Below are 26789 nucleotides of genomic sequence, written 5' to 3'. Positions count from 1 at the left end.
TGCTGTGCACCTGAGGTTTTGCGGTTGGGGTTTTGTTTTGGGCTGGGTTTTGAGCAGTGATGGTTAAATGAAGCCTTTTCAGGGAAGAGTGGCAAGAGACCCCTGTTCAACAGAGCGGGCAGACTCTGGTAGCGGCACAGCAACTCAGGGCAGCCACGTCACCTCTCAACAGGCAACTCCAGCGAACGGCGGAGGAAGATCCCAGCTCAGCACCGAGTAAGCTCTCGACTCCCATGAGACGAGCTCCTCCTCGGGGCTGCTGATGGGGAGCTCCACGGTGAATCCAAGGGGGTCGCCCAAGCTACAGACTCTTCAGCAGGGGGGTCTGGAAGACTCAATGCGTTGAAACAGCAGGTGGGTCTCGCACAAAGCAAGCCCACGGCCAGCCCAGCACAGCTCCGGGCTGAGCGGGCTCCACCCGCTGCTGTCCCGGCAGCTTCTGTTCTGCCAGAAGCACGTGAGGAGAGGAAACCTCAACGTTTGTTCCTCTGCGTTTACACAGCCTCGCTCGCTTGCAAGGAGGCCAGCCCGACCGAGCACACACCACACACGGCCGCGGTGTGGGTCTGGGGCAGCCGGGGGGGGTCAGCTCGGTGTGTCCCTCGGGGCAAGTCCCACTCCCCGGCCTGTGAGCAACAACAGGGCAGCCAGAAATGGAACGAGAAGCAGACAGGCCCTGACTTGTACTATCAGGGGTACTGCATGGAGGAAACCTTCAGGGGCCCAGAGCAAGTGTCATCAAACACTGAATAGCTCCGATTTCTGTAAACACGGCTCGAACGGTGTCTCCAGACAGACCAGGAAGCGAGAAGCAGAAAGGACAAACACAAACCAGCGTTCCTCAAAGAGCAGAGCAAACCTGCAGGGAAGGAAAACGGCTGTCCTGATTCTGACAGATTTCTACATACAGAAGATTGCAAATGAGACTGCCAAGCAGTTGACAGAGCTTTCATTAAAGGACAAACTATTGGTTTAACCGGCAATCTCCGCATTTGTCAGCTTGAATCACAGCACAAGCAGTTTCTGTATTTCAGTCTTGGCTGGAACTTGTCGGAGAAGCCTCAACCCTGCTATGCACTGTGCCCAGCAAGTGCTTAGGGTAAGACAATTACTTTGCAAGTCCTTCACACTCTTCTCTCCTCCTAGCACCAAACACAACAGGTATCTTCGTGTCTCAGCCCCCAAAACCAAACCCCAGTGGAGCCATATGCTCATTCTGGTCCAGATTGCCAAAAACCACAGTACTGTTTCTGGCTCTGGGTTATATCTTAGAGAAAGTCATTTGCCTCAACCACATTTAAAAAGCAAGTGACCTTTCCTCTCCTTGCACCCTGCAAGAATACAGACAGTAACCTCTGCTGCAACTCCTCCTTCCCACCACCAAGTTACAACACGCCGTTTCAACACAGTGTCGAGGGAGTCCGAAGCAGCGACGTGGAGCAACCTGTGTGGCATCAGAGGCCCGGCGCCTCCAGCACGTCGGAAGAGGGTCATCTGTCACCACCCCATGCTGCAGGCAGCACAGCCCGGCCAGCGCCGCCCCGCTGCCATCGAGACTGAGACCAGCCTGGACACCCGGACCTTCAGCTGGGTCAGCTATTCATTCCATCAGAACTCCAGAAGCGCAAAATCTGCACAGGCAAAGGGGGAGGTGGTGTCAGGGGGCTGCGGCTGTTGACCAGGGAATGCCTCCTCAGAATCCACCAGCGAGCATTTCCTACCACGGACAGCAGATGGGGCCGCACGTACGGAACAGGAGCTTGTGCGGCCCTCCGGGGGCTCTCCGGAGGGCAGGCAGAGGTGCGCGACTTCTCTGCCAACACAGGCAACGTTTAATTAGCTTTTACCTAACAGAGAAAGAACAAAGCAACAGGTAAAAGATCAAAAGCTGCTGCCTGGAAAGCAGGGGGAATTTGAAGGGAAATTACGGCTTTGATCCTCCAGAACACCTGTCGCTTCAGCACTGCCTTGACGGGCAGGTGGACAGCGCTGCAGGTCCGCACACGCAGGCCGGGAAAAGGAAACAAATAACCCCCAAAAAGACAGAAGGTGAAGAATATGGTGTCCCATCAGCACAGAAATGTAGTCTGGTGCATTCGTCTTGCAGAAGAGCTACGCATCAGGAACCAGAGACCACTGCAATGCTGCAAACAAGCAGCCAAACATACCGGGACTCAAATGAATCCTCCCACCGTCACCACAGGCCAGGGAATTCTGTGTCGCTTTGGGTGCAGCCTTAAAGAAAATCAGATGCAAGTCACCGGACAGTTTCAGGGAGAGTGACAAGAGTGATCTGGGACATGGGAAGAGATTGTTAAGGGAAGATTAAAGCAAGGGAAATGTATCAGAAGTCTTCACACACGGAACTGTCACTGCCAAAAAAAGGAAGAGCTGTCTCTGGAGGCCAGGAGAAGTAGTAAGCCAGTTAAACCATGGCAAGGAATATCTAGTTTAGCCATTCTGATAGCAGCGACAAGGGTGTCCCAGAACAGGGCAACCGGAGGAGGCCATTTCCATTGCTGGGGGTTTTCAAAGACAGGCCCCAGAAATAGGCAGCTGGCCCCAGCTCGGACCGGATGGTGGGCTGGACCTCTGAAGGTCATCGAGTCCACTTGTACAACCCCAAAAGCCTCTGAAACACAGCATGTCAATGTGCCTCTCAGTCCTAAAAGGCAGTTCATGCAACACAGACCAGCAAATCACAGACCAGATCTGCAGGGTTTGCTCTGCTCTCAGCCCTCCCCTGGGCAGGACAAGGGCTGCACGCACAGTCCGGGGTCATGAGGAGAGGCAGGTATTGCTGCTGCCTCTTGTGGGAGCTTGGGAAGGCAGGCAGGAACTGTCCTACAGCTAAGTCAGCATTAAATCAGCACAATTCAAAAAACCCCCTATTTTTCATATTAATTTTTTATTTATCCCTTGATCTGAAGGGATTCTTTCCAACGTGGCAGAGACAACCCAGCTCTCCAGAAGCTGAAGCACTGAATTAGCTGATAAGCTCTTGCTGAGTGCCAATATTTATTAAGCACACATACATTTTCTTCTCCCACACATCAACTGTCACCACTAAAAATCTCTGCTACAGCTACCGAGTCTGTTCGCACAGCCCCTGGCTGCTCTCCCAGTCAATGCCAGCACTTCTCCGCTACACGCGATCTCAGCAACGCGCTGGGGAGCCAACTCCTGAAATCACCCCAGGAGCCTCCTCACAAGAGCCTGACCAGTTCCAGCCAGCAGCATCTGAAATAGCACTGGCTGCTCGCCTGCCTCGGAGCTGCCCTTCCCCTTCTCACAAACCCATCAACAACAAAATCCTGTTTGGCTTGGCAGATCGCGCCCTCACCTTGGCAGACGCTGCTGGACCAAATGTTGCTGCCTCCGGTTGCGCAGGGTTCCCGTGTCCTGGCGCAGGAGGGCAACGCGGGGCTCCCGCCCGGGCTGCCGCAGCTCCAGCACCTCGCTGCCGTCTCCGGAGCAGTTTGTGGGCACACAAGGCAAAAGGCCTCTCTCACGAGTAAGTTTAGCCTGTAGAGGCACAGGACGGCCTGCGCGCTGGGGCTGGCTGCAGCTGACAAGTCCCGCTGCTGAGCACTGTGTGCCTGGCAGCGGGTCTTGAGGCTCCGAGGGCAGATTTGCTGTGCAGGAGTTTAATAGCTTTACAAGGAAAATAAGCTGAACTACAGGGCTCTTGAAGTGAAACATGAGACCTACAGCATGTCTGGGCACAGAGGAGAAACACGAGCTGTCAAACATCAGCACCAAATTTAAGCATGAAACGCCTTAAGTAAGAGAAAAGCAACAAGCTTTTTCTTTTTTTTTTTTTTTTCCCCTTAATAACTTACATTTGATTTTACATATTTAAGGAGTACAGAGTCACTGCACTGCGGAGGTCTCGAAGACCACAGCAGTCGCTGCCTCCTCCTCCCCTTGGGAAAAGCAAATGTGGGGTTTGCAGCTCTGGTAGCTCAAGCACAGGTTAAGAGAGAGCTGGAAGGGAGAGCGGCTGGAGACAGAGTGCAGGAACCAGAGTCAGGACTCGCAGCTTCTTTCCGGCCCTCTGACTGGATTTTCTGTGCAACCCTCAGCTAGTCACTCACTTGATCTATACTTCTCTGTGTATACGTGAGAGCCCTTGTAATGACCTTCCCTTTGTATCGTAATACCTCTACATTAGGGGAAAAAAAAAAAAAAGCCGCTTTCAAAACTACTAGCTATTAGCTGAAGCTATTTAAGATGACCTAGCCAAATAAAGGAAAAAAGTTTACCATAGGGAGCCATTCTGAAGTCATCCCATTTCACGGGGAGAATTATGTAGGTCACCAAAAAGTCTTTCATTCCTGACCTGCTGGTGCAGCAGTGGCACGCAGAGCACAGAGTAAAGGAAAAGTAACAGCAGTCACCAGCGAAGGCTGAAATCCTGACACTCGCACAACTCCAATTCCAGTCACTTCAGTGGAACAGATTTTGCTCAGATGCATCTCAGCTGAGAAGGTAAAAAAGGGACAGCAGACTAAATCCTGCAAGTTTGTGACTCAGAGATAAAAAGGGAAATGCCATGCTATCACGGGAGCCCGCCGGCTGCTCCCAGCCACACCTGCTCAGGCATAAAAACGCAAACAAAAGCTTACCACCCCTCCAGCACTAAAGTCAAACCACAACACGCGCTTTAGCGCTCAGAATTTATTTGTGCCATATGTCCCTCCGGCCCAAGATGAAACACCATTCCCTATTACTGAAGTGCAGTGCTGGTGCCGTAGGTAACGCTCCTACGGCTCTTTATTGCCAATGCCCCGTAGCCGTGGCCTGATACCGCCCGCAGTACTCGATCCCTAACTATCAGCGGCTGAAAAATCCCAGGAGCCTGGTTTCCAGCTGAATTGACGAACCGATTGCAAAGTCTCTTCTTAACATGACGGACACCAGAGCACACGTCTCTGCTGCTCCGACACTTCGAAACAGTCTCCTCTTCACCCAGCCACCGGCAGGGCCGTGCCCCTTCTTGCCAGCGGGACAGAGAAAGCAACGCTCTGCCCCATCCCCGCTCTCCGGCTTTACACCAACCACACAGCGAGGCGCAGAGGAGAAACCCACGTATTCGGCAGATCCAACGCAGGGGCAGAGCAGCAGCTTTCAGACTTCTCTGCTCTCAGCCAAGTTATCACCAGGACGGGAACGAGCTCCTCTAAGGCTACAAACCTACAAAAGAAGCTGCAACCCCCAGCTCTTTACCCTGAGCTATCCCGGTCTGAACATTTCTACTATTTTCTCTTAAAGGATCTTTCATTTTTATTACTTCCTATCCAGAGGGGCAATAAGAACGTAACACCTTCGCAAGACACGCTACCAGTCCGAGAACCGCAAAGGCGGGCAGGGCTCAGAGAGGAAGCAGCAGAGTTGTTTTACCGAGTGTCAGCAGCACAGCGAGCAATATATCAACGTGTAATCCCTGCCCCGGAGCGCCTGAAGGCCAAACAGCAAATAATTGCCAGGGATGGCGACCATCCATCTTCCCGTCCCCGCCGGCGGCTGGGCTCGGCAAAGGAAGCGGCAGCTCCTGGGGTACCCCGAGCGCAGACCCCCTCCCCCGGAGGACGGAAATCATCCAAAAGCCCCAAGCTGTGCTGAGCCACTCCGAAAGAGCAGGAGATAAAGTTGAGGAACTATTTCGCGTTGTGCCAGCCCCCACCCCCCAGCCCGCCCCGGGGGCTCCGCAGGCGGCGGCGGCGGCGGGGGGGGGGGCGTAGGAAGGGAAGACAAAGAGCGGGATAACAACATGGATGCGCGACCGGGGCGCCTCGTCCCGGGGCACGGAGCCGTGTGACAGTCACTCGCGTGGCCAGCGGCGGCCCCGGCCGGGCTGGGGCAGCCCCCGCCGCCCCGAGACACGCCCCGCGCGGCGCCGGCGCTTTTACCGGTAAAGACGAGCCCGGGGAAAACTTCTGTCGGCTCCCGCGGTTGGACGGACCGGGCCGGCCCCGGGCGGGCTCCGAACCGCCGCGCCCCCACCGGGCCCTGCGCGGGGGCCGCCGCCCCGCTCCGCCCGGCCCGGCCCGGGGGGGTGTGCCCGGCAGCCGCCTCAGGCGGGGCCGCCTCCGCGAGGGAAGGGCAAGGAGGAACCCCGCTCCCCTCCCCAGCGCGCCCGCCTCGCCCCGCCCGGCCCCCGGCGCCGTTACCTGCTGCCGCGCACCGGGGCCGGCGCGGCCGTGGCGGCCCGAGGCGCCGGGGCCTGGCCCGGGCCCCCCCCGGTCCCGTCCCTCTCGGGCGGAGGTGGCGCGGCCCGGGCCCCCCCCGCGGGCCGAGGTGGTGCGGCCCGCAGCCGTCACGTGACCCGCTGTTGACGCGTCGCCTGGCAACGGGAAGATGGTGCCGCCGGTGGCGGGTGAGTGCGGGGACGGGCCCGGCCGGGGCTCCACCGCGGCCCGGTACCCCCGGCCGGGCCCGCCTGGCCTGATCTCACCCACCCCCCCGGCCTGGCCCCGCGGCCTGGCCCCCTCTGCTCGCCCCCGCGGCCTGGTACCGCGGCCTGGCCCGCCCTGCTCGGCCCCGCGGCCTGCCGCCCCCCCGGCCCGGTGTCCCCGGTGCCCCCGGTCCCGTGTGTTTCTGTGCCCGGCCCCGCGGCGGGGCTGGTGCGGGGCTGGTGCTCACCCTCTGTCCCGCGGGACGCTCTGGTTGCAGGCACAGGGCAGCGCCATGGAGGAGGCCCCCGGTGCCGCAGCAGAGGGCTCTGGGCTGGAATCCGGCTCCGGTGAGCAGGGTGTGAGCAGAGTTCCATCGCGTCTTGCTGTGGAGGTGATTTCCTTTGAAATGTTCCCAGGGCAGCGTCTTCCCACCCGTTCCCTACGGAGCGACGTCTTCATGGGGGCGGTTTCAATTGGAAGAAGTAAAACACAGCGAGCAATTATTGCAGTCTTGCCCTGGAAAAAAAAAATATTAAAAAGCCACTAAAAAGTAAATTTAGTTAGTCCCGTGTGTCAGCTGCATCCCGAAGTGTGTGTTTCTTAGCTCTTGGACAACGCATTTCTGCTGTCGACACTTTAAAAAGGAAGTTATCCACATTTCACAGACGCACGTACTTGGGCTTTTTTTGAGGTTTGTTGGTGATAAGTTTTCTTCTGTTGGTGCTGCACAATACTTGAATTTGGCAAGTGATGACACGGGATAAAACAGTGTCTGTTTAAAAAGAAAGAAGAGAATTATTTGGCCATAGGTAGTGCAAGCTGGAAGACTTTCTTTAATAAATCCCTAAGGTCATTTTTTAAAAAATAGATGTGAGCTCGAAACGCACCTGAAGTCAGAAGCGGTGTGTAGAATTTTTGTCAGGATCTTTACTCTCTTCATGCTAGCTGGGTGACCGTTTTTGTGAATGAGGTGAAACTTCTACATTAAACTTCTGGGCCCCGTGACCAAAAGCAGGTGTTACGATACTGTAGCATTAACATTAAATAAAGTACAGACCCTGTGGCAGTGCTGCTGTTATGCCATTTGCCTGTGCTGTGTGCTAGATGATAGAGGCAGAGAGCGGGAACGGCAATGAGGAGGAAGAGTCTGTTCCTCTGGAGGACCAGAAAGAGACGTTTCCCCCAGCAGAAAGAGGCGGCTACGGAGCTACGGAGCTGTCTGTCGGGTCTGCAGAAGTGAGACACTACAATCATATATCTAATCTTATCCACAGAACGTGTGACCAGTATTTGTAACGTTACCTTCTCTTGGTGCAGTTTTATTGCTGCAAACACGAAACCAATCAGAATTGGAACAGAGAGAAGCTAATTGCTCAAGCACAAATTATGCAAAAGCTCTGACAAAACAGGAGAGGTTCCTTTGCTCTCCTGTATGTGTGTAAAGTCTTTTTTTTTTTTAATTGGGAGTGACACAGCTTTGCCAGTATATCTGCACGTGGGTTTTAGAAGGTCTTCTTCGTTCTTTGTCTGCATTGTTCGTGTCTCACGATGACAAAAATAAGCAGATTTTTAGGGGCAAATTGAGTTAGGTTGAAAAACTGTTTCAGGTGATGGATTTTATGTTTCAGGGAAAATCTCCTGAGACTTTCTTGGACAAAGTGGAATTAGACAGTTGTCCTCCTGGACTGGGTGACATGGAGCAGCCGCTAACAGACAGAGGAAGCCCCTCCCTCCCCCCAGGAGCTCCTCCACGGGCATCTGCAGCGTCAGTGGAGTTGAGCAGCTGCGCAGAGTCAGGTATCATTCAGCTCCTTGTTAACAGTGCACAACATCTGTCAGTCATGGAATCCCAGACTGGTTTTGGGTTGGGAGGCACCTTAAAGCCCACCCAGTGCCACCCCCTGCCCCGGGCAGGGCCACCTTCCACCAGCCCAGGTTGCCCAAAGCCCCGTCCAACCTGGCCTTGAACCCTTCCAGGGAGGGGGCAGCCACAGCTGCTCTGGGCAGCCTGTGCCAGGGCCTCACCCCCCTCCCAGGGGAGAATTTCTTCCTTCAGTCTCATCTGAATCTCCCCTCTCTCAGTTTAAACCCATCACCCCTCGTCCTATCCCTACACCCCCTGATCCAGAGTCCCCCCCCTCTTCCTGCAGCCCCTTTCAGCCCTGGGGGGCCGCTCTAAGGTCTCCCCGGAGCCTTCTCCAGGCTGCACAAGCACAGTTTCTACTTTTCTCCCTTTCTGTTCATTGTTAATCCAGCTGGAGGCATAACACTAGGAAATCTAAGCCTTTATCTTTTTTCGGGGTCCTGGTAACATTGAGAACCCATTTCTCTCTATTCAGAGTCTGCCTCTGGGCAATTTGGTCAGCTTACTGGTGAGGAGGAGTGCCAGCAGCATGGAGCTGAGGAACAGGAAACAAGCAGAAGAAGTGAAGAAACAGAACTGGTTGTCTTGGATCCAGAACATGTGAGAAGCCCTCAGATCTTGCCCTTCTTCTCTGCAGACTTGATATTTTTATTTGTGTAAAACGTGTGAGGCAGATTGTCAGCGGTGGCTTAGTTGTATGCTAAAACTACATGTTTAAAAATGGCTTTTGCAAAAGTGCTAACTCCCGAATGTGTCTGCTCCCTCAATATTAAGCCCAAAGTTGCGGGTTTGGAAGTGAGCAATGCAGTGGGTGAATCTGAGACTCTTCAGCACTCCTGAAAGAGACGTACTTACCGCCAGAGTCAGTAGATGGGTGCTCAGCTGTAGCTCTTCTGAGATGTTTCTGACTTTCAAACATTCTCAGTAGTCGCTTCCTGATGTCAACAAATACCCATTATGTAATGCCTTGTTGCTTGCTACAGTGAGTTTAGCTCAAATAAGAATGTGTCTATGGCAGAAAATGTTTTATTTAACAGTGGGAGTAGCAGGAAGGTTTCTTCATTGTTTATTTACACAAGTATGTTAAATTTTATCAATGTCACACTTCTTTACAGCCTCTGATGAGAAGATTCCAGGCTGCACTGAAGAATTACCTTACCAAGCAGATGGAAAAAGTGAACCTGGAACTTCAGGAACTGGTAGACGGCGTTCCTTCCGTGCCTTCCCCCGGCAGCCCATCCCTGTCCAGGCTGAAGCGAGAGAGCTGATTTCCTCTTGTGTTTGCAGAGGACGGCGGTGAGGAAGGGCAGAGTACAGAGAGAAGAGCTTGGGGTGATTCTTTACGGGGCGCAGCAGCAGCTGGCGCGTCTGCAGCTGGAGCTGGAGGAGAGCCACGAGCGCCGCTCTCAGGCGGCCGCAGCCCGCCGGCAGCTGGAGGAGGAACTGGAGGGCCTCAGGCTGACTCACAAGAAAATGTGTCACAACACGGATGAGGAACGCAAGAAAGGTGACTGAGGCAGTCCTTGCCGTATTTCCTAACTCTAGTGCTATGTGGAGAAGTTAATCTGAACGTAAGTCAAGCGCTGCGCTGAAAAAAACAGTAAAAATAATCAGGAATAGTGCACTCATGGAAAAACCTCACTGATATTCATGATTGCCATATAATTCCTATTTTTCTAAGACCATATTGCTACGTTGTACTTCTAAGAAGGTCTTTAGGACTAAAACTAAAACTGTTCCTGGCAGGTGGGTTGTTGTGTGACTTAGAAGAAGGAGAATTCCCATCACTCTGTTACGTTTGCCGGCGTCTCTGCAAGGGTGTGACGAGACAGCAAGTGCTGTGGGTCACTGGGGGCATCCAGGGGTATGGGAGCAGGGCCCATTCCAGGCAAAGACACGGACCTGACTCATTCTGATTGTGTTGCAAGCATTTGGATGGGAAACAGTAAAACAACTGCAATGGCAAGGAGAGCTGAGCATTAAAATAATTGGCCTAGAAAGTTTTTGCAGGTCCCTGAAAAAACTGAGAAGCATTCAACAGGCTGAGAAAGAGGCAGGTCTGGTTTGGGGCGGAGAAGTGGATTCGCAGCCTCCTGAGGCCCCTTCTTTGATTTCCTGGGATTCTGTGCTGAGAATCAAGGAATTGCTTACCAAGATTTTTAGCTTTGCTTGTGGAGCTACACGCCAAAGCTGATGTAAATTCTTATTTCAGGGAGGGCTGATTCATCTGGTATGTGGTGCGGTTTTTGCTTTGGGTGCTTCTGTATTCCTTTCCCTTTTATCTCTGTTTAAAATGTGTCCGACAAATGTACTTTTCTGTAAATATTTTTCCTCCTGCCTCCCCAGTTTCTGCAATGCAGACTCAGGCTGAAAACCTGGCCTTGCATCTCTTCTACATGCAGAATATGGACGAGGATATGCATCATAATATTTTACTAATGAAACAGTCGACAAAGAAGGCTGAGGCAGAGAAGGTCCACGCTGAGGTGGAAAAGAAAAAGCAGGTATCAAGTAAAACTGTCTTCTTTAAAATAAATAATGTCAGTTAGTGGTGAGTCTTGGCGGACGTGCTGCCTTGTCAGAAGGAGGGCTGTGGTGACTGGATTGTGGAAGACGTGTCAAATAATTGGAAAAAAACCCACAGGCTTTTCTGGAAACACAAAGAATCCCCACCACCAAGATAGTGGCATGTACTGCCCAAAGGTTTTTGACAAGCCTTATAATAGTAAATCACTCTTCACTCAAGCAAAGGGGTGTGGGGGCAGAAAGATATTTGGCGAAGAAGTATCAGATGTTCAAATCTCGAGAATTGTTCTGAGTCACAATGAGTTTCACAATGAAAAGCCAACTTTGCGAAGGGCCGGAGCCCGGTGTGCTGGAGCTCCCTCTGCTGCCTTCTGCTGGCAGCAGGACACGAACGGAGGATTATTAGTGCAGGATTGCATGCAGACGGCTGACACCAAATGGGTTTAGATGGTTTTTAATAAAGGATTTTAAAACATAAATTGCTAAGGTTCCAGTTGCTGGAGAGGTGACACAACATACTCCGTGCTGACAGGCATGAATGCTGCTTCAGATCCCAAGTATCAGTTTACTACTGCAAAAGGGATGATAAAAAATCAGCAGAGAGGTCTCACTCTCTTGAAAGCTGTCCCTGCTGCACTCGTGAATCGTTTGTATATGAATGGAAAAGTTTCGGCAGGAATCAACTCTAACCCAGTTACCGACTTAATTCCTTTTCTAGTTTATGTTATTCTTGTAGAATCTAGTTGGTTAAGACTGAGATTGTGTTACTCATCCTGAGCTGTTTGGCTCTGACTCTTTAGGATCTTTTACTAAACCGCTTAACGAGAAAAGTCCACGAACTACAAGAACAAATTGCTCTGTTTGAAGCCCAGTTTGTGGCCCAGGCAGAGGACACAAAAGTAACCCGGCAAGCAGTAAATGAGGTAGGAGGGTGCCTTTTTTGCCTCTGGTTAATATTTCCCTCTGGAAGGAGTGACCCCTTTGGCTCCTGCTCATGCGGTTTGCACAGGCTAGGCCAGAGCTGTATGGTTCATTCCTCTTTGGAGGAATGAAGACTTCTGTTTTCTTTTTTTTTTTCCTCTGTCCTTAAGAATTGCCTGTAAACCACTTCCTCCCCCTCACTTCTCAGCTTTTTCTTCTTTTGCAGACCTGTGTTCTGTGGTCTAGTGTGGCAATAAACTGGACACGTGTTAGTTGAACATAAAATGCCCTGCACTGTGACCTGAATTTGTGTTTTCGGCACAGTCTAGCTTCACGCTACCCACCAGCTCTCCCCTCCCTAGGCTTGTGCAGAGGTGCAGGCTATTAACATGGAGAAGAAGCGACTGATGAACCACTGGAACAGCAGCTTGGCTGGAATGAAGCAGAGAGATGAGGCCTATATTGCTGCACAAGAACTGCTGAGGTATGGTGTCTGAAAACAGTCCCGGGAGAGACCTCAGATAATTTGGGCAGGAAGGAGTCTGAAAGGGGCACTATGTCTTCTGTCGAGTTTATTACTGCATGTGCAGGATATGTCAGGCAGAACAAGTTTGCTGCTCTACAGCACATAATAAGGCTAAAGGATAAGAAGCACAGTCCTTTGTTATCATTTTCTTTATCCAAAACACAACTCTCCCTTGAAACGTGGGGTTTTTAAAGCTGCTTAGAGTTTTTGTGTTCCTACTTTATTCCTTTAAAAGAGTTCCTTCACCTTTGCAGCATCTCTCAATCCAAAGAGCCAGGTGTCAGGAAGGATTTTTCTATCCCTTTCGGTTAGAGCTTTGTGATGCCTTTAGGAATCTTCAGGAAAACCTTCCTATTGTCGCCAAAGGAAGTGTTTGTTTGGTCTGGAGTCTTAAAGCTTGACTGATTCCCTGAGAACAAACAACATGCTTTTATATGGTGGCATCCTGGTAAGAATGGGGGGGTGGGGACGGGACTGAAAGGAGGAATTACTTTTCCTACATACATTTCCTTTTAAATGTTAATGTCTCTATCCATCTTCTGCTGACTCTGGGCTGTCACAGCAGACCAGGCTTTATAAAGATCTTCCTTCCTGGGCAGTTGTTGCTGCAATAGGCCGTTTGAAAAGAGGGATTTGTAGCTGACCATTCAGCACATGAATCAATCCCTGTGATGAATTTCCATCCTCTCTGCCTCTCCAGCAAGTACAGACATGACCTCAAGTCGCTAGCAATGGACATCCACGGCTGTAGAAAGTCGATCAGGAAGGAGGAGGAGAAGAACGAGTTGCTTGTCACGGTCCTGAGCCGTTCTGAGAACGATGCCAACACAACAAAGAAGCTGCTCGCCCGGTGCCTTTCGCAGCAGGAGGCCTTGAAGGCTGAATCTGGCACCTACACTCGTGTCCTCCATGAGACGGAGCAGGCCCTCAGCAGGACCAAGATGGTGAGAAGAGTCACACGGACGAAGAACCCTTCTGAATTGTACACGGGTATGTAATCCCCTTCTCCTAACAGCTGCAGTGATCCTGTCTGTCTTCCCTACCTTATAGGATCAAGCTGCTCGTCTGAATGAGTTGCTGTCCATCAGTGAGGATATAGAGAAGGGAACGGATGCCAACGCGCAGCTGGAGAATGAAATCATGGCAAAGGTTCAGGACCAGATGGTGTCCAGCAAAGCCACAAAGCACTTCTCACAGCTGGCTGCAAAACTCCGTAGGAGGAAAACAGATCTGGTATGGTATCTCCTCCATTCGGGAGGGCAGGGGAAGGAAACTGCCTCGAGCAGTGTTGCTCAAGTGTGTTTTGTCGGTGTCTTCGTTCTGGTTTTCAGGTCTGTAATTGAAGCTCTGCTGGGTTTGCGACCTCAGTTTAGTTCTCCCAGTGATCTTACTGCAGGATTCTGGTGTAGGCAAGAGCGTGGCCAAAAAGTCCTGACACATAACACACTGTTCTTTGTGTACTTCAGAAATGGGGACAATGATGAATCCTGGCAGTATTTACTATAAAGTGGTTCAAGTTCTCATGTATCGCGGGAAGACAGTGGCTATGTGGTACTTCCATACTCCTCAGTAAAATAACTCTTGATAGTGTGTGGCGGAATGAGATGCGGGTGTGCTCTTAGCTTCTCAGAAAGGATTACAGTCCGAGGAACACTCAGACCAGACCCGCAGTTCCTCATGGCAGGACAAGTCGCTCTCTTTGGGAGTGTGTGACTGGTACAGGTAGAGAAACTGGAAGATTCAGCATAATCTTTGCCAGGCCGAGTTGTGTGGGCTGGCACTAACTCCCCGCACACACACCTCTCTATTTCCACGGGTTACCTCAGCCTGCCCCTGGCTTTTTTAAACCGAGGGCACATCTTAAGCAACTGGAAGGCTGCCAGGGTTGGCTTTTGTTGTGAGAAAGGCCCCTTCAGCCCCTTTCCCACAGGTACACAAACAAGCGGAGCCTCTGCACTGGCTCCCGTTAGCATCCGTGTTGCACAGGCCACTGCACGTGGGGAGCAGGGCCCTGGGGGAGCGCGGGGTGACCTCCCGTGGGGCGGGGGGGCCGTGCAGGGCCAGCAGACGGGCTCCTGGCTCCCGGCAGGCACCTGCCTGCGCTCCTGCTGCTCCCGAGCAACGGGCAGGGCCGCGGGCTCTGGGGGGGGTGGTTGCTGGGTGAGGGCTGCGTTTGCCAGGTGTGGTGGAGCCGTGTAGTAATGTCCTAGTACTGCCAGCAGATAACTAGAGACACCGGGGCGGGAAGGTCACTCACAAGTGAGGAGTGTGGTCTCTGAAAGTGTTTGGGGACATTCAGTCTCCTTAATGCTTTTCACAGCCTTATGGCAGATATTGCTTTATGATATTTTATGATATTTATGATATTTTATGATATTTATGATATTTCACAGCCTTATGGCAGATATTGCCTTATGGCAAATATTGCTGCCTGCTGCCAAGAGGGGGAGAAACAACAGTACGGAGAGGGGAAGTAGCTTGCTCATGGCTTGTAGTACAGACCTGGGAGGAAGCTCTGAATCCCGACTCCTGTGCTTTGATAAGCGGGCATTACAAATCAGTGAGTGGCTGTTGGTGACAGTGATTTGCTTTCTGTCTGTTGATAACCCCAGGAGCTGCATTTTTCCAAGGCTGAGAATGATACGGCCCAGGTTCTTCTGACTGCGGCTCATACCAGCTGCAGGCTGACAATCCTCCAAAAAACACTTTGTGAGCTGGACAAGGAAATCAAAAATGTCCGTGATCTGATCAGCCACAGTGAAAGTGAGATTGCAAAGTGCAGTCTCCTGACTGAGAGCAAGCGGCAGGTCATCAGCCAGTACAACAAGAGGTTGGAGGCCATTCTTTCTCAGCAGGGGGTATGTACATTTACATTTCAATCCCAAATTTGAGTTTATTCTTCGTGACCAGTGACCACGGGTGTCCTTGATGAACGTAACTGCATAAGTGTTGGATAGTTAAAACTTGCAGGCATCAGCACTGTGAGTTAAAAGCTGCACTAGTTAGTGTAATTGTTTACGTTTGTCAAACAGTTCTTAATCCGTGAGAAGAGGAGCTGGGAAGAGGAGCTGGCATTAGGGATTGTGAAACGAGGGTGTGCCCAGCACAGATTTCTGCAGGGAGTTGTCTGCACCCAGTGAAAAATGTTGAATGACACCAGTACTCAGGGAGTAAATAGGATCTCATTATAAAATCGGCGAAGATTGTCGAGGGGAGGATGGAGCAGGCAGAGCCGCTGCAGTCACAGGGTGGTTGGGCCCTTCAGGTGCCCCCCAGCCCCGTCCCTCGGGCCGTGACGGACACGGGGGGGAGCACTCGCTGCAGCCCCCTCGGTGTCGGCTGTGCTGGTGTAAGAGCTTAGGAGGCCCTTTGGGCACAGAGTCCCAGAACCTTTCGGGCTTCTGTTGCATTTATTCCTGTGAGGTCAGGGGGGATTAGGCCCATCCAGCTCCCGGGAAATGGAGGCAGAAAGTGACTGACAAAGTCACGGTACAGCTGCGGTGTGTAGTGGGTGTCTCAGCAGTGGGACTGGCACCTGCAGTGGTGCTGGAAACAAGCTCCAGCAGCTTCTGCCTGATTTATCCCACCCTTTGCCCTCCTACAGGGGCAAGAATTGGGACCACTGGAAATTGAGATCAACAAGTTGACCAGGGAGGTAGAAGAGCGTAATTCTGAGGTGATGACACTGCAGAAGTACTGGCTCAATCAGCAGAAAGAGCTGGTCAAGCTAACGCACGAACGGGAGGAACAAAGAGCCTCCCTGGATATGTTAAAGAAGCAGATCACAGTCATGCAGCAGAAGAAAGTGCGCACTGAAAGTAAGTCATTCCCTAACGCTGTCTTAAAATATTCATCTGTGAATGGAGGGAAAAGGGAGCGAGGGCTTACAGGGGGTGATGCCAGACCTTCCCCGAGGGCTGCGCTCGCTGCCCCTGGGGGTGTGTGAGCAGTAACGGAACGGCCCCGGTGCTGCACCCTGGGGCTGAGAGCCAGGCACCCGCGGCTCTTCTGCACCTCGTCGTCTCCTGCAAGGGCTGATCCTGCTGGCCTGACTGGCACAGTCGAACCCTAAGGGACCACGTCACATGTTACACTTCTTAAATAAAGTTTGCGAGCAGTTGGTAGGTAAATGTCCCCATCAATGATAGCGTTTGCTGTGGCCAAAACCAACTCTCTTCCACAGTAATCTCCTTCTAAACTTTATTTGATTTCTAGACTCGTGGAAAAATGTTTTGACTGGGTGTGAGGGATGCAGGTGGCTCTGCAGTTTGTCACACCTTGCCTGTATTCAACCCAGTGCTTGTGGGAATTTCAAGACTTTTTTTTTTCTATTTGCCTGTAGATAAAATTCAGCAGGAAACAAAAGAACAGAAGGACATCGAGCATCACATGAAGAACATGTCAAATGACTTGATAAAGTTGAATGTGTTGATCAACAAGAACAACAGCAGCTTCGAGGAGCTGCGGCACGGCAACATGATCACAGAGAACGAGTTTGTGCGCTCTCTCAAGGTACAGAGGCTTGATGTCTCATTTCCAGGTCTCAACCTCCTGTGCAGATCGGAGGCAAACGGGGATCCTGGAAATCTTTCTCGGTCTGACAATGTTGTCTTGGTTCATGCTTCCCAAATCTAGGCAGCAGAAAGAGAATCAGTTGAGATGCAGGAGAGGCACAGTCAGTTGAGTGAGGAGAAGGACAGACTCCTGAACTGCCTGCTGGAAGCAGAGTAGGTACTAGAGAGATTCTTGCTTTGTGCCACAGTCTTTGAACTTTTGTACCTGTGTCCTTGTTACCTTTCTTCAGTCATCAAACTGAACCAGCACCAGCAGAAGTGCTTCTGTCCTTGGAGAAGGTAAAAGGCATTGAACGGATTTTTGGAACACGGAAACTGAAAGGTGCTTTAGCTGCCTCGAACCAGGAAGAGCTGAGAGGATGTTGGCTTTAACAATTCCAGCTTGTTTGTGCCGGACGTTGCCAAGATCCCCGGGGGCAGACTCCTCATGCCACCTCCTCTGCGGGTAAACCAGAGCAAGTGTGCTGCACTGGGTAGCTCCTTGGGCTCTGCCAGCCCGTGCCAGGCTGTTTTTGCAGTCCCCACGCCACTTTCTGACTTGCAGTGCTTCCCGCCTGGTTCTGTGACTCTGTGACTTCACGCCGCTCTGTTGCTGCGCTTTCCTGTCCCGCACGCGGCGCCTCGGCTGCAGCTCTGCGCTCAGAATCCATCTCGGGAGCGCGCTGCCACTGATGCTCTGCTTCCCCTTTCTGTCAGGCATCAAATCATGCTGTGGGAGAAGAAGATCCAACTGGCAAGAGAGATGCGTGCAGCGGTGGATTCGGAGACAGGACGAGGCGAGGTCCAAGCCATGAGAACAGAGATTCACAGGATGCAGGTGAGCCGCTGCCAAAGAGAAGCTGCACACAGCGTGTTCAGCTTTGGAGCTGCTGAAACATAAGGCAGGAGATGAGAAACAGGCTGGAGAAGCAGCATCCTCACAGCTATAGCAGTACTGGAAATTTTACCACCCTGCAGCTGGATTGAATTAAATCCATCCGCCTGGGTGTGCTTCGTGTGTCCCTGGCACGTGCCACGTAACAGGAACTAGATACACCTCAGAAATGGGTCTGAAATGCAACGTGTCTGCCACCTTCTTCTGTGACCCCGATTTACGAGCAAAGAAATGATTACTAAATCTCCCATCATCTTAATCACTGGTTAGGGAAGTCTTCTGGCAAAGCAGCTCTTCCCTTTCATTCTCAGGATGCTTCTGCTCTTCTGCTTTTGCTATTGCTAATGAGTTCCAGTGAAACATTTCGAAGATTACTTTAGACAAGTTGATAATACAGCCCTCTGCCTTCCAGATCCAACACAGGGCAAACCAGGTTTTGATTTAGAGCAAATTTGGCTTGCCAACACTCACGTGTCACGTATATCTGGTTTATGTTGATGGGATGTGCCACACAGATGACTTCAGTTAGGTGCCGTTCGTAAACATTAATTATTTTCAGCCTGTTTTGTATCTCGGCAAATGGCAGGTCCGCTATGGCCAGCTGATGAAGCAGCAGGAGAAGATGATTCGTGATATGGAGGCATCTGTTTCTCGTAGAGAGGCGATAGTGGTTCGTGGGGAGGGTCAGAACAAAACAGATAAGAAACGGATCACCAAGAGGGACTTCCACCGCGAGAGAGAGGAGCTGAGAAAGAAGATCAGGGAAACGCAGAAGGTGAGCAAGAGAGGCAGCGCTGCAGGGGCTCTGTGCTTGCCTGGTAGTGAGCACCCGTGCGCCCTCAGCACAGACCCTGGGGGGTCAGCACCCAGACCCTGCGCCCGCACAGGGACAGCGCTGCGCAGGCTTCGGAAACACGTTAAAAAAAATAACAAACACAACAACAACAAAAGACAGAATTCTGGGAAGATGGCTGGGAACGCAGCTGAACTTCAGAACCAGCATCTGCCATTTCCTTCTCTTGTGTTTTCTAGAACACTGAAGGCTGCAACAAAACCCTCCTGGAGCTGGAGAGCTCCCAGGCGTCCCTGAGCGCCGCCTTCTCGGCAAAGCAGCAGGAGCTGCTCAGGCTGCAGGCCGAGTCCCACGGCCTCGACGCGGACGCGGAGCGGCTGCGGGAGGAGAAGCAGTGGGTGAGCGTCGCCGCTTCCCTGCAGCAGCAGCCCCGCAGAGCCTGCTGCTCGCCTCCCCCAGCCCCCCCGGCTCTGGCTCGCCGCCAGCCTGCACCGGGCGTGTTGGCGTCACTTTAGCCACACTTTAAGGTAACTGAGCACATTCTGAGGGCTCGTGGCGGTCCTGAACCGATGCTGCAGTTGCACCCTTAGTGAGGCAGCATTGCCTGGAAACACCAGCCTGAAGGACATTGTGTTGGGAAAATAATCTAGTACCAGCCACCCTCCGTGAGCACTAGCTGGCTACTCACAGGTATGGTACAAGTGTGAGAGCCAGCTCAGGGTCCCGAGTGACCTCCTGTGACTTTTTTTAAGTTGGTGAAACTGTCCTGGCAAGTGTTGGCCTTGTATGTGCAGGTGTTTCTCTGGTTTATGGAATTCTGTGCCATCAAGGCCAGGTTGGACGGGGCTCAGGGCAACCTGGGCTAGTGGAAGGTGTCGCTGCCCGGGGCAGGGCGTGGGACTGGATGGGCTTTAAGGTCCCTTCCAACCTGAACCAGTGTGTGATTCTACGATCCAACATTTTAAATTATCTTTTTCTCTTAGTTGACGTGCAGGTGTGGTGCTTAAGGACAGGGTTTGGTGGTGGACTTGGCAGTGTTGGGTTTACAGTTGGCCACAATAATCTTAGTTTTTCCCACCCAAAGGTTTCCTGCTCGAGGGCTGCACCTCTGCGGGTTTGGCTGGGACAGCGGGGACTTGGTAGCCCTGCCCTTGGGAAGCCCTTTCACTGCAGAGCGGGACGGTTACAGCACCTGTGACGCCCCTCAGGCCCGGCCCTCGGTTCTTCCCCGGGTGCTGCTCTCAAAGCCGTTTCTCTTGCTGCTTTTCCCAGAACCTCTTGGAGCTCGTGGCCTACCAGACTCGCCAGAAGCACCTGCAGGCCCTGAAGGACGGGAGATACGCTCCGCTCTGCCGCACGGAGCAGGCCCGGAGGGCCAAGGCGCAGGCGCTGCGGGCCCGGCTCGCGGCCATCGCGGCCATCGCGGCCCGGGCCCAGCGGGAGCAGCCCCGGCACCAGCGGCCGCTCCAGCGCCTCCGGCAGCGCCTGGAGTCGCGGCTCGGCTCCCTGGAGGCCTGTTCCTGCCCTGGGGGCGCTGCACAGAAATAAATACAAAAGAAAACCGTTTGTTAACACGGTTCCGTGTGTGTGGTTGTTCTCGCACGTCACCCTCGCGGCAGAGGCGGGTTCGTCCCCGCCGCGCGGCTCTGGGGGCAGCTGTGGGCCGGAGGGGCCCCCCCGGGCCCCGCTTTCCCGTAGCTCCGGCCGGCGGCAGCACCCGGGGCCGGGCGGGCCGGGGCCGGTCCCGCCCCGCGGGCCGTGACGCGCCGTGGGCCGCGCCCGCCGCGCCTGCTGGGAGCCGGGGCCATGGCGGGGCCGGGGCCGCGGGTCGCGATCGCGGTCGCTGTCGCGATGGCTGTGGCGGCGCTGCCGGGCCCCGCCGCGACGCGCAGCCCCGGGGACGCCGCCTGCCAGGTGCCCCCGGGCGAGCGCTTCGACTGCGGCCCCGAGCGGCTGCTGGGCCGGGCGGGCTGCGAGGCGCGGGGCTGCTGCTACGGCCCCCCCGGCCCCGGCCCCGGCCCGCCCTGGTGCTTCTTCCCCCGCGGCTACCGCAGCTACCGGGCAGAGAACCTGACGGCCACGGCCACCGGCTTCACCGCCCGGCTCCGCCGCGTCGCCGCCAGCTTCCTGCCGGGGGACGTGGGCAACCTGCGGCTGGACGTGGCCATGGAGACCCCCACCCGCCTGCGCTTCACGGTGCGCCCCGGGACCCCGGCTCCTGCCCCCCCCGGCCCGGCTCCGGCCCCCCCGGCCCCGGCCGACCCCCGTCTGTGTCCCCGCAGCTGCGGGACCCGGCCCGGCAGCGCTACGAGGTGCCCCTGGCCACGCCGCGGGCGAGCGGCCGAGCCGCCTCCGCGCTCTACGGGGTGCGGGTCAGCCCAGAGCCCTTCGGCCTCCTCGTCTACCGGCAGCGCGGCGGGCGGGTGCTGTAAGTGCCCCGAGCCCGGCAAAGCCCCCCCGAAGGGATTCGCCCCGGCCCCCACGGGGGGGACACGGGGGATGGCAGCAGCGTGGCCGCGGGGGCTTTGCTTGGGCCCCCGCTGCAGCTGGGTGGCTGGGAAGGGACGCGGGAATCCCGGAGCTTGGCCAAAACGGGGGTTTGATTCACGCGGGGACGAGCCCCCGTGTCCCTCCCCGGGGCTGGCGGTTCCCAGCTCGGTGCCTCCCTCCTCCCCGGGCACTGGGCGCTGCCGGGGCCGGTTGCCGGAGCCCCCCCTCTCTCCAACAGGCTCAACACCACCGTCGCGCCCCTCTTCTTCGCAGACCAGTTCCTGCAGATCTCCACCTCCTTGCCCTCCCGTTTCATTTCTGGGCTGGGGGAGCACCTGACGCCGCTGGTCCTCAACACGACGTGGACCAGGGTCACCCTCTGGAACCGGGACATGGCGCCCGCGGTACGGAGCGGGGCCGGGGGCGAGGGCTCACCTGCAGGGGTGGCCCCGCCGCCTCTTCACGTCGTTATTTGGGGCCGGGGAATGGCGCCGGCTGAGCTCTGGGCCCTGGCCTCAGCCCCACGCGAGCCCATGGCCCGTGTCCCCCCCGAGGGCTCGGTGCTGCTCAGACCCGCGTTCCCCGGCGTGGGCCAGGGCTCCGGCTCAAGGCAGAGCTCTGCTGAATTCAGGGGGTGTTTGGGGCCACCGGCCCTGGGCTTCCACCTCTTGAGGGTGCTCGAGGACGGCGGCGGGTGGATGTTGTGCCGGGGTCTCCGGTGGAGCCTCGCTGGCACCGCCCTGTGCTCTGCCCCAGCCCCAGGTCAACCTCTACGGCTCCCACCCTTTCTACCTGGGGATGGAGGACGATGGGTCGGCTCATGGCGTCTTTCTGCTGAACAGCAACGCGATGGGTGAGCCCCACAGAGGTGCCGGGCGTGGGCTCGACCCCCATCCCTGTCCTGACGTCGTTCCTCTGGTACTTGCGCTCCCCCAGACGTGCTCCTGCAGCCCAGCCCGGCCCTGACCTGGCGCACGACGGGCGGGATCCTCGACTTCTACGTCTTCCTGGGCCCTGACCCCAAGAGCGTGGTGCGACAGTACCTGGATGTCATCGGTAGGGCCGAGCCGCGGGCGGGGGGCACGGGCGGGGGGCACCGCGGTGGCTTTCCTGGGATGCTGCGAGTGGGGGGGCTGCGGGGCAGCGTGGTGCTGGGCCGGCCCTGCGCCCGCCTGGCCAGCACCCACCCTCCTGGCTTCCAGGGTTCCCCTTCATGCCCCCGTACTGGGGCCTGGGCTTCCATCTCTGCCGCTGGGGCTACTCCTCCACCGACATCACCCGGCAGGTCGTGGCCAACATGACGGCAGCTCGCTTCCCCCTGGTAGGTCTCAGCTGCTCCCCAGAGCCTCTGCCCAAAAGCGGCTGTGGGGGGGCTGCGGGGGAGTCCCCATGGGTGGGGGGTCCCCTGGTGGCGTGTGGGGGTCCCTGCTCCTCCCCAAGCACCGGTGCCGCCGTCCCCAGGACGTGCAGTGGAATGACCTGGACTATGCGGATGCCAAGAGGGATTTCACCTTCAACAAGAAAAGCTTCAAGGATTACCCGGAGATGGTGCGGGACTTCCACCGCCGCGGGCTGAGGTACATCATGATCGTGGTGAGTGACACCCCCGGCCGTGCCAGGGCTCCCGCACCTGTGGGCTGGCACCGGGGCTTCTGTCTGCCCCCAAGGGTGGTGATGGAGCTGCCCCCGAGGAAGGCGGGGGAGGCCGTTCCCTGCCCTTGCTGGCGAAGCCCCGGTTTTGTGCCCCACCAGGATCCTGGGATCAGCAGCTCGGGGCCTCCCGGCACCTACAAACCCTACGACGAGGGACTGAAGCGAGGGGTGTTCATCCGAAACGCCACGGGGCAGCCCCTGATCGGGAAGGTGCGTGCGGGGAGCGGCCCCGGTCCCCGCGGGGATGGAGCTTGAGTGGGGCCCCGAGAGCTGGAGGGAAATACACGGGGAACGGCCACGGTGGAGAATGGGCTGGCTGTGAGGTGCAGGGGCTTGGGGACAGCGGGGCTTTGCCGGTTGCTGCCTCCCTCCCGCAGGTCTGGCCGGGTCCGACGGCCTTCCCGGACTTCACCAACCCAGAGACTCACGAGTGGTGGCACGACATGGTGAAGGACTTCCATGACCAAGTGCCCTTCGATGGCATGTGGATCGTGAGTGGCTCCGGCAGAGCCGCCGCCTGCGGCTCCCTGGCTCCTGCCCCCTGCTTCTGCCGGGCTCCGGCACGGCAGCGAGGGCAGCTCGTCCTTCCCCTTCGCTCCCCAGGACATGAACGAGCCATCCAACTTCGTGGAGGGCTCCCAGGACGGCTGCCCCAACAACAGCCTGGAGCAGCCCCCCTACGTGCCAGGTACAGGGAGCGGGTCCCAGCCTCTGCCTGGGGGTGTGGGGAGCCCCGGGAGGAGCTTGGGGGTGTGGGGAGCCCCGGGAGGAGCCCGGGGATGCTCCAGTCCCGGCCGGGGGGCTCTGTGCTCGCCCTGGCCAGCGCTGCTCCCGTGCAGGAGTGTTTGGCGGGCGGCTCCAAGGCGGCACCATCTGCGCCTCCAGCCAGCAGTACCTGTCCTCCCACTACAACCTGCACAGCCTCTACGGGCTCACCCAGGCCGTCGCCTCCCATGAGTAAGCCCGGGGCTGGTGTCGCAGCTCCTGAGGAGCTGATGCACATCCCGGGGGGTGCCAGAGCCGGGAGAGACCCCTCCCCACAGCGCAGCTGGGCAGGGCGGGTGTTGGGGGGCATTCAGCAGGGGGGCGAGGGCTGGGTTTGTACCCCGGTGCGTTGCCTGTTGCTGCCAGCCCGGGGCTGGAGCTGGTGCTGTGCGGCCGTGCTGGCTCCTGGGCAGGGGGGCTGTGCCCTGAGACTGCCCCGTGGGCAGGATGGTGCTGGGTGTCTGCCCCGGCCTGTGCCTGCTCTGCTGGGAGCTGCTGAGCCCCCTCCTGCCCGCAGCGCACTGCTGAGGGTCCGGGGCAAGCGGCCCTTCGTCATCTCCCGCTCCACGTTCTCTGGGCACGGGCGCTACGCGGGGCACTGGACTGGGGACGTCGGCAGCAACTGGGAGCAGCTCTACTACTCCATACCAGGTAGGTTGCGGGGTGCCGGGGCCGCATCCTGCTCCGCTTCCCCCCTGTGCCCCCCCCACTGCAGCCGGGGGCTTCCCCGACACCCTCTGTGCCCCCCGGCAGAGGTGCTGCTCTTCAACCTCTTCGGGGTGCCGCTGGTGGGTGCCGACATCTGTGGCTTCGCGGGCGACACGTCGGAGGAGCTGTGCGTGCGCTGGACCCAGCTGGGCGCCTTCTACCCCTTCATGAGGAACCACAACGACCATGGCGCCCGGGTGAGCGCCGGGGGGGCGGCTGGGGGACGGGGCACCCACTGCTCCCCCCGCATGGTCCGAGCATCCCCCTGCCTTCTCCTCTGCAGCCCCAGGAGCCGTACGCCTTCAGCCCAGCCGCCCAGGCTGCCATGAGGAAGGCGCTCTGCCTCCGCTACTCCCTCCTGCCCTTCCTCTACACCCTCTTCCACCGGGCTCACTCTGCCGGGGAGACGGTGGCACGGCCCCTCTTCCTCGAGTGAGTGCCGACGGGCGCCGGGAGCGGGGTGCAGGGTCTCCCTGGCGCTGCGCTGCCCGTCTCCTCCTTCCTCAGGTTCCCCAAGGACCCCAACACCTGGGCCCTGGACCGCCAGCTGATGTGGGGCGGGGGGCTGCTCGTCACCCCCGTGCTGCAGCCAGGAACCACCAAAGTCAGCGGCTACTTCCCGGCGGGGACGTGGTACAGCCTCGCAGGGGTGGGTGCTCCCCTGTTCGGGGGGGCTTTGCTGCCTGTGTCCCTGTGTCCCCGCTGCTACCAGACCCCGGGGCTGTGCTGGGGCTCAGGCCTCACTTGTGGCCGTTGGAGGGGGGCTGGGACCCCCCCTGGGCGTGCTGCACCCTGTGCTTACTCCTTCCTCTTCTCGTTGGCATTCAGGACTCCACCATCCGCAGCAAAGGGCAGTGGGTCCTCCTGCCCGCTCCCCTGGACACCATTAACGTCCATGTCCGCGCGGGGCACATCCTGCCGCTGCAGGTGAGCCCCCCCGGTGCTGTGGTGACGCCGTGGTGGTCCCCGGCAGAGCAGACGCTGCCGAACAAGCCACGAGCCCGCGGTGCGTGGCCGGGGCGGGGGGCGGCGGATGCGCAGCGCTCGGAGCTGAGCCCCGTCCTGCGCCCCAGGAGCCCGCGTTCAGCACGGCCGAGTCCCGCGGGAAGGGCATGGCCTTGGTGGTGGCGCTGACGCTGGACGGCTTCGCCAGGGGAGAGCTGTTCTGGGATGACGGGGAGAGCTGGCAGACCTTTGAGAACGGCGACTACACCGAGATGCTCTTCCTGGCCACACACGTAAGGAGGGCAGGGGGCTGCTGGCGGGGGGCACCCGGTCCTGGCGTCCTCGGGGCACGGGCACGGTCACAGGCAGCACCGTGGGGTGTCGTGCCCCAAGTACCAGGCTGAGCCACTGCAGCACTGTGGGGTGGTGGTGGGGTGTCCCCCGCGGGCTGCACCCCCCCAGGAGCCCCCTTGGGAGGGGGGTGCCTGCGCTGGGGAGCTGGTTGTCCCTTCTTGCACCTGCGGCGCCGCACAGCACCCGCTGCTCTCCAGCCCTCCCTTGAAGAGCTTCACCGCTCCCCGGTGCCGGCAGAGCGCCCGTGGCCCCCGGGCTCGGTGCCCCGCGGCTGGGCAGCCCGTGGCGAGGAGCCGTGGGGGCAGCCGGGCCCCAGGAGCTGGGGGGTGACGGTCCCCTGTCCCCGCAGGGCGCCGTGCTGAGCCAGCTCCTGCGGGCGAGCGCCCACCTCGACGGGGTCCTGCTGGAGGCCGTCACCGTGATGGGTGTCACCAGCCCTCCCCGGCAGGTCCTGGCCAACGGTGCCCTCGTGGGCGACTTCTCCTACCGAAATGACACCCAGGTGAGTGCTCGTCCCCCCCAGGAGGGTTTTTGGGTGGGGGGGAGCTGCGGGCTGGCAGCTGGGAAGGGACCTGGGGCTCAGCGAGGGGCTGGCAGGGTTTGGCCCCAGCGGTGGCCCAGCACCCGCTTTGTTGGCACCGAGGAGTGCAAAGGGCTGCCCGGGACGGGCTGGGTCCCTGTGCTGGGGCCGGGGCAGGATTAGGCCGAGCAAGGGGGCAAGGGGGTGGGGAGGGAGGATGGTGGTGGGGCTGGAGCTCTGCGAGGAGCAGGACACCCCCCTTGGCTCTGACGCTCCGTCCTGCTGGTTCCCCCCGTGCTGCCCCTTCCTTCCCTCCCCCAGGTGCTGCGAGTCCCCGTGTCACTGCCCATGTGGGAGCAGTTTGTGATCACTTGGTCCTGAGCCCACGCCGGACCCACGCTGCTCGGTGGGGAGAGGCAATGCTGCTCCCCCCAGCTCCAAATCCGTCCCCTCCTTTGTCAAACCGGAGCTGCTTCTCCCCCCTCCCCGGGCAGTTCCTGGGCTTTGCCTTCCCTTCTGGCTAACGGGTCAATTGGAGATGGGCGCGCTGGACAGGGCCGGGGCGGGGGGCTTGCACGACCCCTGGGGACGGGGAAACTCTCTTTTCCTCCAAAATGAGTTAAAAAAAAAGACCCAAGTGCTTTGTGAGACAGCAAATCAGTTAACATGTGGAACTGGTAACCTGTCGAGGGGACTGCAGGGAGTCTCCTGTTTGGGGGGGGATCTGTGCTGGGGGGCAAGGGAGTGGTGCTGTGAATAAAGTTGCTGTTTGCTGGGAGCAGCCCCAGGCCCTCTCTGTGCCGGTGAAATGTCCTGCTGAGCCCTGGCTCAGCCCCCACCCCGGCTGGGACCCCCCCCGGCTCCGTCCCTGCCAGGGG

General features: G+C 57.1%; 3 protein-coding genes across 9 annotated transcripts in view; 2 read left to right on the top strand and 1 right to left on the bottom strand.

The window, feature by feature from the left end:
• The window catches only part of TBC1D16 (TBC1 domain family member 16), a 31431-nt gene extending 25159 nt beyond the window's left edge, over positions 1-6272 (bottom strand). Inside the window, exons 1-4 of one of the 6 annotated variants that reach the window (XM_074922110.1) lie at positions 6174-6267; positions 4266-4483; positions 1722-1847; positions 1354-1631 (exon numbers count right to left, since the gene is read on the bottom strand). The gene's annotated coding sequence lies outside the window, so the exon portion shown is untranslated. Of the gene's footprint in view, positions 1-162; positions 228-1353; positions 1632-1721; positions 1848-4265; positions 4484-5912; positions 6024-6173 lie in introns of those variants that run through there. The other 5 variants (XM_074922111.1, XM_074922113.1, XM_074922114.1 and 2 more) reach the window with 5 other exon arrangements.
• An 82-nt stretch (positions 6273-6354) lies between these two features.
• CCDC40 (coiled-coil domain 40 molecular ruler complex subunit) lies at positions 6355-20032 on the top strand. Of its 2 annotated transcripts, XM_074921946.1 has the most exons (20): positions 6355-6379; positions 6676-6789; positions 7503-7634; positions 8027-8195; positions 8738-8862; positions 9378-9461; positions 9550-9769; positions 10609-10766; positions 11589-11711; positions 12072-12193; positions 12936-13179; positions 13286-13468; positions 14848-15093; positions 15840-16053; positions 16578-16747; positions 16871-16962; positions 17506-17626; positions 18270-18458; positions 18716-18874; positions 19749-20032. In XM_074921946.1, exons 2-20 carry the CDS (start codon positions 6691-6693, stop codon positions 20022-20024), a joined length of 3126 nt encoding a protein of 1041 aa, XP_074778047.1. In that variant the 5' UTR covers positions 6355-6379; positions 6676-6690; the 3' UTR covers positions 20025-20032. The 2 variants fall into 2 exon arrangements, with proteins under 2 accessions (XP_074778047.1, XP_074778048.1); XM_074921947.1 differs by lacking the exon at positions 7503-7634.
• A 253-nt stretch (positions 20033-20285) lies between these two features.
• GAA (alpha glucosidase) lies at positions 20286-26657 on the top strand. Its single transcript, XM_074921663.1, has 19 exons — positions 20286-20672; positions 20759-20904; positions 21205-21370; positions 21723-21819; positions 21903-22022; positions 22169-22287; positions 22428-22559; positions 22719-22829; positions 22997-23110; positions 23223-23307; positions 23459-23576; positions 23902-24035; positions 24138-24289; positions 24376-24524; positions 24600-24741; positions 24921-25019; positions 25166-25330; positions 25741-25893; positions 26233-26657. Exons 1-19 carry the CDS (start codon positions 20328-20330, stop codon positions 26290-26292), a joined length of 2607 nt encoding a protein of 868 aa, XP_074777764.1. The 5' UTR covers positions 20286-20327; the 3' UTR covers positions 26293-26657.
• Positions 26658-26789: the final 132 nt, after the last annotated feature.

Source organism: Athene noctua, chromosome 18 (genome assembly GCF_965140245.1).
Source record: "Athene noctua chromosome 18, bAthNoc1.hap1.1, whole genome shotgun sequence".
NCBI lineage: Eukaryota > Metazoa > Chordata > Aves > Strigiformes > Strigidae > Athene > Athene noctua.
This window is presented reverse-complemented; position numbering and strand designations above follow the sequence as displayed.

Bases quoted from the DNA above. Each gene is read 5' to 3' on its own strand.
- CCDC40 (XM_074921946.1), top strand. From the start codon at position 6,691: ATGGAGGAGGCCCCCGGTGCCGCAGCAGAGGGCTCTGGGCTGGAATCC. The intron at 6,790-7,502 runs GTGATTTCCTTT...GCTGTGTGCTAG, and splicing joins CATCGCGTCTTGCTGTGGAG to ATGATAGAGGCAGAGAGCGG. The intron at 8,196-8,737 runs GTATCATTCAGC...CTCTCTATTCAG, and splicing joins GAGCAGCTGCGCAGAGTCAG to AGTCTGCCTCTGGGCAATTT.
- GAA (XM_074921663.1), top strand. From the start codon at position 20,328: ATGGCTGTGGCGGCGCTGCCGGGCCCCGCCGCGACGCGCAGCCCCGGG. The intron at 20,673-20,758 runs GTGCGCCCCGGG...GTGTCCCCGCAG, and splicing joins CCACCCGCCTGCGCTTCACG to CTGCGGGACCCGGCCCGGCA. The intron at 21,371-21,722 runs GTACGGAGCGGG...GCTCTGCCCCAG, and splicing joins ACCGGGACATGGCGCCCGCG to CCCCAGGTCAACCTCTACGG.